Source organism: Salvia splendens, chromosome 8, assembly GCF_004379255.2.
Source record: "Salvia splendens isolate huo1 chromosome 8, SspV2, whole genome shotgun sequence".
In the NCBI taxonomy this organism is placed as follows: Eukaryota; Viridiplantae; Streptophyta; class Magnoliopsida; order Lamiales; family Lamiaceae; genus Salvia; species Salvia splendens.
The window spans coordinates 29,426,558-29,441,363 of NC_056039.1; the positions used below are offsets into that span (position 1 = coordinate 29,426,558).

The window sequence follows — 14,806 nt, forward strand, 5'->3', positions numbered from 1 at the left end:
TCAACGATTTAAATTAATATAAACTGCCAACACATGTTTTTCTCACTCAACTACTTAAATAGGCAAAATATATTTTGAGATATTTATATTAATGCATTCTTTTATTAAATTTTGTCATAAAATAAAATTTTATTTTATTAGATTCTTCTATTAACATACTTTGATTTAAGAGAATCTAATACTTTTATTTTAAATTTTGTTGGATTCTCATTTAATGGCCTTATCAATTTTATTAACTTTTCTATTATTCTGCTAATTAAAATATTTATTTTTCTTTTTGTATTCTATTTATTTTGAAATTAATTTACAAGAATTATTGAAAAATGAAAATTTTATAAATTAGAATAAGATTAGTATAATAAATTACTCCATCCGCCCCCTAAAAATAGAAATTCTTTCATTTTTAGTCCATCCCCTAAAAATAGAAAATTTTCTTTTTAGGAAATTTTTTTCTCTTTGAGGTGAGACATATTTTCCACTTATACATTTTCTTTCTATCTCACTATTACTTTACCAATTTTGCATTAAAACTCGTGTCAGTTTAAATGTTCCTTTTTAATGGGACGAAGGTAGTATTACTACAAATGCTGCAAATATTAAAGTTTTAATTTGAATTGCATAGTTGGCTATTTCGAAGTCGTAGTTTAAGGTTTATCTCCCATGAAATTCAGAGATCTTGTTATCTGACCCTCTTTACTCTCAAAGACGTCATTCACATGCTGCTCCGTTGAAGAGCCATCATGATAGCAAACTAGAAAAAACATAAATCATAGTACTTTTCTGTTCATAAAAATAAAGATATTTTTTATTTTGAATGTTATATAATAATATCTCATTCCATTTTTGATAACTTTTTTTTCTCTAATAATGTTAATCTCATTTTACACTAATAATACAATAATTATTTTTTATTTCTATCTTTCTTGGTTTACCAATTATGCATAAATTTTCGTTTTGTCCCAAATGTCTATATTTTTATAGGACGGATGGATGGAGTAAATAAATTCATTGCATTTTCTTTTTTAAAAGATTTGTGTGGCGCTATTCTGTCCTACAGCTCCTCAACGATTTATACACATTTTAATAGTTTACTCAACGATTTAAAAATGTGAAACTACAATGCATGTTACTACTTCCTACGATAATAATTGTTGTTGGCGTAAGTTTGTCGCGTAAGTGAATAGGCTAATAAAATAAAGATAATAAAGTAAGAGATAGTAAATTAAAAAACAGAAAATGTTACTACTTCCGTCTCATAATAAAAGTCACATTTCACTTTTACTATAAATGGTAAGTAGACCCAACATTTCACCTACCAATTCTACTCACATTTTATTATAAAACTAATATATATATATAAGTGGGACCCATAGTCCACTAACTTATTCCACCCCACTTTTCTTTACATTTCTTAAAACCCGCGCTCACACTAAATGTGACACTTAATATGGGACGGAGGTAGTACTATATATGGAAATGATTCAACTATGAGGGAACTTTCCGAAATGGAAAAATGAATCAACTATAAGGGAACAGATGGGGTAATAAATAAATCTCATATTTCACTAATTTAATGAAATACAAAACTAATATTCCTCCCGTCCCGGCTAAAATGACACATTTTTTGGTCGGCACGAGAATTTTGGAGTTATTGGTTAATGTATTTAATTGAAGAGAGAAAAGGTGGGCGTAAGGGCATCATTAACCCCATCCCCATTTCAGGCCCCAAGTCCTCTCCACGTCATCATTACCCTACAGTTGCGGCCCAGGCCCCAACTGCTCTAACCCTGCAGGCCACAACCCGAGCCGCAACTAATAAATGACACTATTCATAACTTCAACCTATTTTACACGTAAATGCAATACGTTGAACAATTCAAACCGGAAAAATTTATTGTTCAGTCGAAAAAAGAAAATTACAAATCCTAGGAAAAAAAATTATTAAGCCCTAAAAAATAAAAATTAAAAGTCCTACAAAAAATATTGAAATAATTTAGAGGATAGAAATGGAGAAATTGGTGGAAGAATGTTGAAGAAATGAGTATAAATGGGCAAAAAAAAAAGAAAAAAAAGAAGAAATAAATTTTGAGGATTTGCGGCCCGTCCCGACACCCTCCAACGCTAGCCCGGGCCGAACCTCGGGAGCGTCCCCAGGCCGCAACTGTGGCCCCGGGACCGGCCCAGGCCGCATCTCCGCCTCGTCTAACCCCGCGCCCGGGCCGGGGAAACCGGGCCGCAAAACGCGAGTCCCGGCCCATCCCACGCGTTGGATGGAGGAGAGTCACGGCCCAGGCCGGTCCCGGGGCCGCACTTGCTGCTCGGTGACGGTCCCGCGGCCCGGCCTGGCCGGCGTTAATCGGGCACGGGCCGCATCCCGCTAGTCCTGGCCCAGCGTTACATGCTCTTCGAGCCAGGCCGCAAGTTTCCAAAAATTATTTTTTTTTTCGATTTGGTGACTATAAATACGAGACTATTGTGCATCATTCTTACGTGCATTATCCATTTGAATCATCTATTATACCCTTTGTTTCGGCGTCAATGGATTGGTTCAACATCGATGAACGTCAGATGGATGAGTTCGTCAACTCGAACAATTGGTACATACCGGCATCGCCACCATCGCAACCACGCCTAGTCCGGGAGTCGGTAGCAACGTCGACGTAACATCGTCGGTCCACACCGAAGAGTTCGAGATCAGTGAGATGGAGCCCGCTCAAGGGTGGGGCAAGGGCAAGGTCGGCGAGGAGGATGGGCCGAAGAAGTACAGTCCGCAAGAGACAATGTGGCTTGCGAGGAACTACGTCGACGAGGATCCTATCATCGGCAACCAGCACTCCGGCAAGGTTTTCTGGGAGCGGATTGCTGAGAAGTATAACGCTGGGCGTCCTAAAGGGTCGATCGAGCGTAGCTACGTGAAGCTGCGCAAGCATTGGGGTTGGGTCCAGCCGGATATGAGCAAGTGGAATGGAAAGTGGGCCAACGTAGTCCGGATGTGGCCAAGCGGGCACAGCGAGGCGGAACTCGTCGAGAAGGCGAATGAGGCGTTATTCGCTGACGGGAAGAAGGCCTTCAAGTACTTCGACGTTTGGAAGCTCGTCTAGAAGAGCCCGAAGTACACCAGCGGTGCCGAACCGACGACAACTGGGGCGGCGAAGAGAACCAAAGTTTCCGCCTCCGAAAACTACTCTTCGAGCGAAGGATGTCCGACGATCGACCTCTACGTGACGGACGACGACGTCTTCGGCTCCTCTCCTAGCATTCAGAGCCGCCCGATGGGAACAAAGGCGGCAAAAAGGAAAGCAAAGGGGAAGGCAACTGCGAGCAACTCCGCTATGGTGCCATCGCCGATCAATCCGTCTCTGGATAAGATGTTCGACTCTTTGTCGGAGATGAGTATTACATGGCGGATGAGCCAGCTGACGGAGTTGACATCGAGGGATACCTCGACGATGTCGGAGTTCGATCTCGAGTTGCACCGTGAGATGATCGCCTACCTTCGCGCCCAAATGAAGAAGTAGTAGTTGTGGCCCGGGTTTCTATGACTTGTATTTTTAATTTGCTTTCTTTAGGATTTGTAATGCTAATTTCTACTGAACAATGCAATTTCTCGGTTTTTATCGTTCAACGTATTGCATTTACGAGTCAAATATGTTGAAGTTGTGAATAGTGTCAATTATTAGTTGTGGCCTGCAGGGTTAGAGCAGTTGGAGCCTGGGCCGCAACTGTAGAGGAATGATGACGTGAAGGGGACTTGGGGCCTGAAACCGGGCTGGGGTTAATGATGTCCTAAGTATTAAAATAGAGAGAGAAAGAAAGATGAATATTTTAATAGGAGTGAGAAAAAATAGTTGAGTGTATTAATTGGAGAAAGAAAGTTTCCAAAAAAAATGTATCATCGTAATTGGGACAAACTAAAAAAGAAAACGTATCATCTTAAATGAGACGGATGGAGTATTTCATGTGTTGTCTAATGTAAAATAGTCATAGTTTTTCATATGTGTTTATGTAACAAAATTATTATAATTTTTATTAAGAAAAATTTCTTACCATTATTTCTCTTTTTCTCTTTCATTTTATTCGTATTTTCTCTTTATATTTTCAATTTTATTAGTTATGTAATTGAATTAATGTCGTCCACAAATAAACTGTTTTTCATGGACACATGGATGTATACTCCCTCCATTTCATAATAGTGGAGTCATTGCTATTTTGGTACGTTTTATAGTAGCGGAGTCATTTCTCTTTCTAGTAAAAGTAAACACATTTCTTCTCTCTTTACGCTCTCTTACTTTATTATCTCTTCATTTCTCTACATTTTCCATTTTCTACTTTAGTTTCTCTTTACTTAACTCATTCAACACAATTTTTCTTAAATCGCGTGCAAAAAATAAATGCATCAATTACTATGAAACAAAGAGAGTATATGAATGTCAGTTCAATCCGAATTTGATGGACTTGCCCGATTAGACTTCTTAAATTTAAAGGTTAGGGCACAAAAAATAGACAAAGTTGTAAAATTGCACGGGTTTTAATACCAAATTGGTAAAATCAGGGAGAGAAAAAGTAGTGGAAGTAATGTTAGTGGATTGTTGATCCACATTTAGAATAATATGTAAGAATAGTATTTGTTTAAAACTATTCATATTTAAAATTAGCCTAATTTTTATAGATAGCTAAAAATGATAAAATTAGTAAAAAAAAATTAGGACGCAGGTAGTACTAAATAAGTCAATAAATACTACTCCATTAAAAATGGGATCCACAAAGCTACGTACCAGAATGTCACCATTCTCTCATAAAGGTGAAAAGATCCATGCAGAAAAATGTTGCTATTGTTTTAAAACATGTATACAGTTCTATTTTGCATTGGCCATGTCTAAGGTTTATTGTGTTAAGTAGAAATAGCCCCTTCAGCCTTCACTCTCTATAAATATATAGATCCGATGAATATATATATATATATATCGTGCAGTGTTTTCCAAAGTAAAAAAAATTAAGCTAAAGTGAGATGAACATGATAACTGCAGCTGCAAATCTTCCCAGGCGGACAGCTAATTACAAGCCCAACATTTGGAACTACGACCACTTACAATCGCTTACTACTACATTCCATGTCAGTACTAATTTATTCCACTTCCAACAATATTACAGTAATTTTCTTTTTTCCTTTTGTAAATGATAAACTGGTTAATTATGATTAAATGATCAGTTGGAGGAGCACCAGACAGAAGCAGAGATACTGAAACACCAAGTTTGCAGCGAGTTTCGCGAGTTGAGAGATCCATTGCACAAGCTGGAACTTATAGATTTGATAGATAAACTGGCTCTTTCCCATTACTTCGAGGAAGAGATCAACAAGTCCGTACAGGAGATGGCGTGCGCGAGTTTGAGCATGGATACCGATCCATACTCTGCTGCGTTGTATTTCCGGATTCTAAGGCACCATGGCTACCATGCTTCACAAGGTGAGAACTGAGAAGAGTTCATCATATAAAATGTTAGTACTACTAATTTGGTGCAAACTAATTTTTATTTAATAAAATGCACACAAAAGTACAGACGGAATAGTGCAGTTATTAGATGAAGCGGAGAAGGTAACCGGGGGCGTGCAATGGGATGACAAAGCGAGGCTTGAAATATTCGAAGCGTCCCATCTGGGCGTGGAGGGTGAATGTCTGTTTGAAAGAGCAAAAAAAGCCTTTGATAAGAAGAAATTTTCCGTTTGCCATCGGAATGTGAGATGGTTCAACGTGAGAAGGTACATGCATGAAAATAACAATTCGGTCATTCACCGGTTGGCTGGACTCAGCTTTAACACCATTCAAGTCCAGCACCAGAACGATCTCAAGGACATTATAAGGTAACATTGCTTTAACAAAATTAGGAATATTATTTGTGTGTACTAATAAGTGTATTTAAACAGATGGTGGAGGAATCTGGGGTTGTTAGAAGTTCTAACCTTCTCAAGAGATCGAGTGGTGGAAAGCTTTTTGTGGGCTGTGGGCGTTGCTTATGAACCTCAGCATGGAAGCCTCAGAAAATGGCTCACAAAAGCCATATTGTTGGTGGTAATCATTGATGATGTGTATGACATTTATGGCTCCATGGATGAACTAGAACAATTCTCTATTGCAGTAGAAAGGCAAGTTATAATTAATTAGCTGCCACAAACTAGTTGCTAATTTTCACAAGGAATTTAATTAGCATACTCATTTATAGGTGGGACCCAAGTGAAATTCAACAGCTGCCAGAAGCCTTAAAGAGATGCTTTTGGATGCTCTATGATACAGCAAATGACATTGATCTTGAAATCCAAAACGAAAAGGGCTGGACCTCGGTTTTACCTCATTTGAAGAAAGTGGTGTGTGTTTTGTGACGATGAAGTAAAATCATCATATTATAATTGGTATAATTAAATTTGTGATAATTAAACAGTGGATAGGATTTTGCAAAGCATTGCTTGTGGAAGCAAAGTGGTTTTGGAGGGGTGAATCTCCATCTCTAGTGAAATATCTGGAGAATGGGTGGGTATCATCGTCCGGCCCTGTGCTCTCTCTTCATGCGCTGCTCGGTGCCGGCCACGACACGGATGAGAGTGTCGCGGCCTTCGATAACAACCAAGAAATAATCCACCATGCCTCCCTCGTTATCCGGCTATGCAATGATCAAGGAACTTCTAAGGTAACTAACTCATTGAATATATATATTTCTTAATTAATATCCCCTCTGGCTGTGTATGTATAGGCTGAATTGGAGCGTGGTGATTCGCCGTCGTCAATCGTGTGCCACATGAGAGAGGCAAATGTGAGAGAGGAAGAAGCGCGGGGGCATATTAGAAAGCTGATAACGGATTCGTGGAAGAGAATGAATGGGATATTGATGAGGTGTCCACGTCCACAGCAGGGCATGTTGAGATATGTAGTGAACACGGCAAGAGTTGCCAATTTTATTTATCAGAATGGAGACGGTTTTGGGGTTCAAGATCGGGAGACCAAAGGCCAAGTCTTATCCTGCTTGATTAACCCAATGCACCTCTCTCTCTCATCACCCTCAAATCAAGGCTAAATAGTGACGCAGTATTATGTGTGTTGGTTAATGCTCAAGGCTAAAAATCTCGTTTTCGACCTCGACCTCATTTTTACATGACTTTTAAATTTATGTTCACAAATCATAATCAATTAAAAAAATGTCAAATGAGATAAAGTTAGTGAATTGCATGGTCCATTACTAAAAGCAGTTAAAAAAACTAATGAAATGTTTATTGATAGATTGGCAAAAATCGAAAAATATGATTTTTTGGGTGGCCGAGGGAGTACAAAATTGGTAAATAATAGAGTGACAGATAAAAAAAATGATCCAAGTGTTAGTGAAAATTAAATTGTAGGCCACTGTATGTTATCCATCAGACCATCACTAATTAACCATTGATTGATTGCATCATAACAGAGTGGAATGTGGTTAATTAGGGCCGTTGCAATCTCCTGGTTCTTGTAGAATATATGGGCTCAACTTGTATTTGGCTGAACAGAAATAAAATGTTGATTCAATCAAATATTGAAAACAATGCAAGATTAACATCGTTATGTTATTGATGCATTCTAGTACTAGTTTGAATCCAGATAGATTTATTTATTCTTAGAGCTTTTCATTTTTATCTTATATATATATATAAACACATTTTCTAAGAGGGATGTATTTATGAAATTTATCTTTTCAGAAAATGTAATTCATTTTTCTTTATTATTTTCGGTTGTCAATCATTTGAGTGAATCAATATTTCAAAATTACGCTTTTGTGCAAATTCGACTCTATAGAGTTTTGAAGATCAAACATGATATATTGATATTATAGCATTATAAAAGGTATGAATATTCTAATTTAGGAAATTATTTTATTTCTAATGAGATCCATTTTTTGTAGAAATCATGGTATTAAATATACCCGGTCAATGGATTTTGACCAAATAATAAATGTGACGAGACATTTAATTTTGTGAAATTAAATGACATAGCGTCGATCTACATTTTACGTAGATAAATGTAGTATATTCACTTTCTCAAATCCGATTTCCGGTGAGTGAGAAATAGTGGATTAAAGTTAGGCATAATTAGCTTTTATTAAAGCTTGGAGTTGGAGCTTAGGGAATAATTAACTAGTATTAATTATCCCACATTGGAGGATTAACACATCTTTTAATGTGTATAAATTAAGTGACTTTATGTTACTTAATAATTATAGTGGACCAAGATGGGTGAAAGAGCCCACACGCGCGCACACGCGCGCGCCGCCGCCCGCCCGCCCGTGCTCGCGGCCTCGGGCCCGGGCCCGATCCCGATCCCGGCAATTGGTCTTTGGGTGGTCTTTGGGCTTGGGGCTTGGCCCAAACTATTCTTTTTGGACCACCGCCGAGTCAGCACTATCCAAGTGGCTTGACACGTCGTCAAGCGAGGCACAATCACGGCTGCCACGTGAGAAATCCACACGCTCCACACACGGGTGGCACACTCCAGCCACACACCTGTAACTGACGTCGGTTACGAATTGCCATGATGAGCCTTCAATGGCTGGTTGACCCTGCATGGTGGCTTGGCCTATAAATAGGCTAGCCATACCACTGCATTAGGACACACATACAAGCATTCTGCATCATAAGCTCTCTCACTCTCTCTGCATTGTTTTCTGTCGAAGCTCTGCCCTCTCCTCCATCCCGTTCGCCGGAGCTCTACTGATTGCGGTGCTGCATCAATAGAGACGTAGCCGTTTTACCTTTGAGGACGACACGCCAAACCGAAGAGCACTACCGGGGCGTATCTCGTCTTGCGGGAAGAGGCCTCCTCGACTCGGCTAATCATACTGGTTTAGTAGTTTCGATTCTACGTTGTAATTTTTAAGTTCAGTTCCTCCTTTTCCTTTCTTTTGGGTTGTATTACGCCCGGTTCTGTTATCTCTTGTAATCCAGAAACCAACATTTTTAACAATATTTCAATCACTTTTTTTTTATCTCTTAAAATTTTATATTTTGTATTTTAAAAAATTCAGAGAGAGGGAATATTATATTCGTACAGTAGTAGAACATCATAATGTTAGGATTGATTGCCTATAAATATTAGAACCAGATCCAACTTTCGATAGGCAGTCCAAGTGGCATTGAAAAAAATTCTATGGCAACATTCTAAAAAGATTAAACAATCTTTTTTTGTCCTAAATATATAAAGATTTTATGATTTTGGTCCAAAATATTATCTTTTGAATTATTCGGTCCCTCACAAAAAAAAACGAGTCACATTTAGTCCGAATTGGACGAAAATGGTTAAATTTAACGGTCAACGAATATTAATTGAATTTTGACTTGATTAAGTTAATAATTAAGTTAATTATTAAGTTAAAAATTACACGGCCGGAGCCGGTCCCCTCTCCTCCGCCGCCATATGGTGTCAACCACCAGCTCAATCTCCCTCCTCTTTCCTTCCACCGCGAAGTACGTCCGCAGCGCGTCGCAGATCGACACCGGCAAATGCAACCATCCCTGCGCCGCCTCGATTTTCCTGAAACTGACCTCGGCCCTTCGGCTGGAGAGGCTGCGGTTGGTCTTCTTCTTCTTCTTCTTGGATTTGACTCTGACTTGGCCGATGCAGGTGACTTTGGGGGAGGAGGGCTCGGGGTTGTCGAGGCGTTTCTTGAGGAGGAAAGGGGTGGCCTTGTTAGGGCGGAGGCGGTGGCCGGGGCTGAGTATTGATTTGGAGAGTTTCATGGAGGAGGAAAAGGAGAGGCAGATGAAGAGTGTTTTTGTGGAAATGGATCTCTCTCTCCATTTCCTACTACTAATTCTTGTTAGTGAGAATTCAGATAGAGATGAGTGGTGGGGTACCGGTCTCCTCCGGGGACCGACTCTTACTATCCGACACAGTATGGCGGCGGCGGAGGAGAGGGGACCGGCTCCAGCGGTGGAGGGGAGAGGACCGGCTCCGGCGGCGGAGGAGAGGGGACCGACTCCGATAGTGTAATTTTTAACTTAATATTAACTTAATCCGGTCAAAATTCAATTAATATTCGTTGACAGTTAAATTTAATCATTTTCATCCAATTCGGAATAAATGTGATTTTGTTAGGGATCAAATAATTTTAAAAATAATATTTTGAACTAAAATCATAAAATCTCCATATATTAGGACAAAAAAGGGCCTTTAGTCTTCTAAAAATATATGGAAGAACCCAAATTTGGACAAAAATGAAGTTCCGTGGCAATTACATTTAGATCATTTTCTAAAGACTATCTATTTTCAAGCTTTTCTTATAATGCGAATTTGTTGATTTGCTTCCCATTAAGAAGAAATGTAGAAACCATTGTTGAATCGTCTTAAAATGTAAATTAATCTCAAAAGAGAAAATACGAAGGGAGGGGGAACTACTAATTTAAAATTTTTACACAGTGCTCAGCAAAGTACAACACTCCGAAGCGAGAGTTTCCAAATCCTAATTCCATCCTCTTCTACCTTCAATCTTCCAATAATACTTTTATCTGTCGATTTCGTCACAGAAATATCTGTTCCCGGATTTTTTTCTTCTTGTCATTTTAAAAAAGTTACAATTCAATTTATAGAGATTCATTCAATCCAAATCGAAAGAGAGGGGAAATGTCGAAGAAGAAGGCAACGATGACGCTCAAGGATTTTCATGGCGGTTCCATTCCTTCCGATCTCCCTCTCCCCTCTGCACCCCGCGTGTAAGTCTAGTTTTGCTTTGCGTTAATTTATTTACATATTGCTCACCTTTCAGAATTTAATTTTGGAATATGTTTTGCTAATCTTTTTCTTCTAAATATTCTTGGACTTTCACAAGTAGACGCTTATGATTGCTTTTCTTTACGGTTGATCTTTTTGCAATAGACCTTATCGTATGCGTGCCATTTTGATATTTGTTGAAGAAAGAATTTAAGTTTCTGGTGGTCTTCAAATAGGCTTTGGTTTTGATCTCACTATTTGATGAGCTGTTATCATTGTGTAACTTGAATAAATCGTGTGAGGTACAATGCTAAATAAGGTTGTGCGTTTTTTGTTGAAATTATAGAGTAAACTGGCACTTGAACCTGTAGTCAATTATCTCACACATAACACTTTGACAGGACTGTGAGGCCCGCTGATCGTGGTGGATTTGATAGGCAAATGTCATGGGGTAACTCAGCAGGAAGGCCTGAACATTGGTTGCAGCCAGCATCTGCTGGCTCAGCTGGGACCCTTGATGAAAAATCTCCTTTTCTAAGTCATAGTTCCCATATAGGTCAATTTCGATGAGGATGAGCGCAAGCCTTTAGATGGGGTTTCAGGCCCTCGCCAAACAGTTGCAGACGGAAGCCTTCGTGCTCAATCTAGTCGCATGACGGAGCATAAGGCAGATAATACTATATCTGATAGAGTTGGTAGTAGTCCTTCAATTCCTGTATCTCAGCTATCAACTAGCTCCACTGGTGGCTCTTACGCAGGGAAGGTTGTTGAAGTGCATAATTCTAAGCCTAACAATCAATATTTAAGTGGTAGCCTCAGTTATGGGTCAAGTTATCCAGTTTTTGGTGGCAATGCTGGGCAAGCAGTAGCTGGATCACATCCAAATGCCTGGGGGATAAGGAAGGAGGCTTCAAGAATGAAAGAGCCTGTAGCTGCTGCATGGTCAGCTCCAGATGCTGAGACAAAGTTAGCCCATGCCAGTGCTCTCGAGAAGGTCTCATCTGGCCGGTGGAGCTCAAAACAACAAATTAATCCTCGAAAAGATGTTGCAGTTTTAGGACGTCCCGAAACTGAGGGAAAGTTTGAGTATAGTTCTAGCAATGCATACACTAGGAAAAGCTACAATAGGTTAGATGTGGTTGCTGACTCTGACTATCAAGACAATGGTTTGGTAATGCATGCTGAAAGAAGTCTAACATTCAGAGATGGGATTCATGGTGGTGGAAAGGAGGCACCTCAATCTTATGAGAGGTCTAAATCTGCAATACGTGTGGATTCAAATGAGAAATACACTGCTGCTACTGTTAATGGTTTCCAATCAATCCAGTCCTCTTTGAAACCTGTAGGGGCTGAGTTTCAGTTGTCTACAGAATTATCAGAAAGACCAAAGCTTAAATTACTTCCAAGATCAAACCCATTGGAGAACATAGAATCACCAAGTGAGCACAAGCAGGTAAATTTGTGAAAAAAATCTGTAGACACCACCACCACCACCACCAGAGGTAACGGACAAGGCATAAGATGCAGGCAAATGTTCAAGTATCTGAAATCGATTTTCACACAGTAGTGGGACTGTTTTGAAATTGTTACTAACTCTGGGGTTATTTTTAGTGATTTTCTGTTGTGTGGTGTACAGTTTGGGATTTTTGGAAGTATGGGGGTCGATTTGCAATTTCTGGGGTCCAATTAGCAATTTTCCAGGAGGGGGGGTCCTTATTAGGGAGTAAGAAAGTGTGGGGGTTTGGGAATAAATTCCCAAACCCTAATTTACCTCCCAAATTCGGCGCCTCTGTTTCATTACCTCCCTTATCCGACGATTCGGCGTCGCCTCCTCCCTTGGCGACTGTTGCGACTCCGGTCGTTGTAGCTTCCATCCCCGGGTTGCCGCCTCAGTTGTTAGCGGCTCCCAAGTTGCTCCCGATGGCGGCGACCGGTTCTCCTCTTCCTACTGCCGCTGCTACTTGGCCGCTATTTCTGAGCGATGTCGGCGGTGGTTTGACTTTCCTCTCTTGCCACCACTCCGGGTAGCCATGGATTTCGAAGCAGGATTCACGTATGTGCTTTTTCTTCCCACAATGGGAGCAGACGAGTTTTGATTTATCCTCTCCGGTCAGTTTGTGCCACCCACCACCGTTGCTGCCGCCGAGGTTCCATTGAGGATGGAACCGAAGGTTCTGCCATTGGTGAGTCACGGCCAGACCAGCCCCGATTCCCTATACGCCGGAGTCCTCTGTCTTGAGGACGCTGGATCTGACGTCTTCTCGCCGGAGGATGGCGTATGCCGCTTCGGCCGAGGGAAGTGGTTTTGTCCTTAGTATCTCCTTTTTGATGTTCTCATACTTGCTATTCAGAGCTATAAGTAATTGGAACAATCTCTGTTCTTGGTTCTCGGTATTGTATATGTTGATGTCTTATGCGCATTTCATTTGGATGTCTTCGGTCTATGGAAATCCATAAATCGTTCAATTGGGTCCATATTTCCTCCAGTGGCTCCTCCTGTTTTAATGTGATTGTTTTTGCATATAGATCGTATACTTGGATTTTGTCACTCCCGCTAGCATAGGTGACTTCGATGCTAACCCATGTCTCTGGCCGTCGGATATTGGGTCAATCGGCTTACTAGCCTCTGTTCCACATTCTGGCTCAGCCATGTGAAAACGCAATGGTCAGCCTGTTGCCACTTTTCGAAAGCTTGGTCGGTTTTTTCCGGAGGGGGTGGGACTCCAGTGATGTGAGACATCATCCCCCTCCCATTGATTGCCGCTTTCATGAGGATAGACCACTGGGGGTAATTGTCACCATTTAGTTTCTCTGCAATAACTAATGGTGAGGAATCAATTCTGTAGGTTTCTGGTGTTGATTCTGGAGGTTTGGTGGTAATTATTTGGTTCTGACTTTGTGCGATACTTGCACGCATAAATTCGGCAAACATTCGAGCGAATTGCTCTGTTTCCGTTGGTTTTGGTGGTTCGTCGTTGTCTGACATGTTTTTGTCTCTGCAGGATCTGCCGGGTTTTGGCTAAAAGGTTTGAGATTGGTCCGAGACAGTGATGAGACTACTCTGAGTATCACCCCCGCTCTGATACCATCTTGAATGGTGTATTAGACATAATTTAGGGATAGAAGAACAATGAGAGGAATTGTGAAATTGATACTTTGATGATATTTCATTACTGCAGAGACTATCCCTTTATATAGAGTTGATACATGTGTAATTATGATATAATATTAATCAAATATCAATCTTGTTATTCTATTCTTAGAGTATAATTGTGGAGCATAATTAGAGTTATTCTTTGGTATCTTTTCCTTTTTTAACCGTGTCCATCACAAATTACTACACATGGAATTAAACTAAGTTGTTCATTGAATGATTATTAATTGAACAACACCATGGTCAACCGAATGTGCTGATTATCATTTAGCTACTTTCCAAGTTCCAACCCAATTTAGTCCTAAGATTATAGGTACGCAGTCCAATAATACAAATATGCTTCTCGTAATTCATTGGTATTTCTTCGAATTCGAGATATTTGGCTATAGAAAATTGACTCAGAAAAAACCACATAACATATCATTGTGATTATTATTACAGTTTACAGATCAAGAATTTACCGGCCAGTTTGATATAATTACAGATTGGCTGGGTGGGCTACCACATTAGTGACCTTAAGTCATAATTTTGTGGCCCATTCATCCCAAATATTGTTTGTATTGTATTCCCCCGTTTTATAGTAATGAAGACGTTTCTTTTCGGCACGGAGATTAAGAAAAATTATGTTAGGTGAGTTAAGTAAATGAAGAATAAAATGAAAAATGAAAAAGGTAGAAAGATAAAGAGAGAAAAAAAGTAGGAGAGAGTAAAGTAGGTGTGGAAAAATATGTTGATTTTTACTTAAAAATGAAATGACTTTATTACTATGGAACAGAGAGTAAATTAATTGAAAAAACATAAATTGTTTGACTTAATTATACCAAACCATTTAATCGTGCAAACTACTTTTGTAACAGCGGCAAAACCTTTTTCTTTGACTTAACCAAATCTGAGGCTTAAATTTAATTATTAGTTCAACAGAAGTTTGTCC

General features: G+C 39.6%; 2 protein-coding genes across 3 annotated transcripts; both read left to right on the forward strand.

Moving 5' to 3' along the window:
• Positions 1-5,014: 5,014 nt before the first annotated feature.
• Positions 5,015-7,117, forward strand: LOC121746043 (alpha-farnesene synthase-like). Its single transcript, XM_042139976.1, has 7 exons — positions 5,015-5,113; positions 5,210-5,465; positions 5,560-5,860; positions 5,924-6,142; positions 6,220-6,361; positions 6,436-6,681; positions 6,745-7,117. Exons 1-7 carry the CDS (start codon positions 5,015-5,017, stop codon positions 7,063-7,065), a joined length of 1,584 nt encoding a protein of 527 aa, XP_041995910.1. The 3' UTR covers positions 7,066-7,117.
• Positions 7,118-10,422: 3,305 nt separating this feature from the next.
• LOC121743497 lies at positions 10,423-13,977 on the forward strand. Of its 2 annotated transcripts, XR_006038286.1 has the most exons (3): positions 10,423-10,723; positions 11,123-12,904; positions 13,724-13,977. XR_006038286.1 is itself a non-coding variant. In XM_042136804.1 (2 exons), the coding sequence occupies exon 2, from the start codon at positions 11,374-11,376 to the stop codon at positions 12,184-12,186; it is 813 nt and encodes a 270-aa protein (XP_041992738.1). In that variant the 5' UTR covers positions 10,423-10,723; positions 11,123-11,373; the 3' UTR covers positions 12,187-13,977. The 2 variants fall into 2 exon arrangements, 1 of the variants encoding a protein (XP_041992738.1); XM_042136804.1 differs by having other exon boundaries at positions 11,123-13,977.
• The last annotated feature ends 829 nt before the right edge of the window (positions 13,978-14,806 follow it).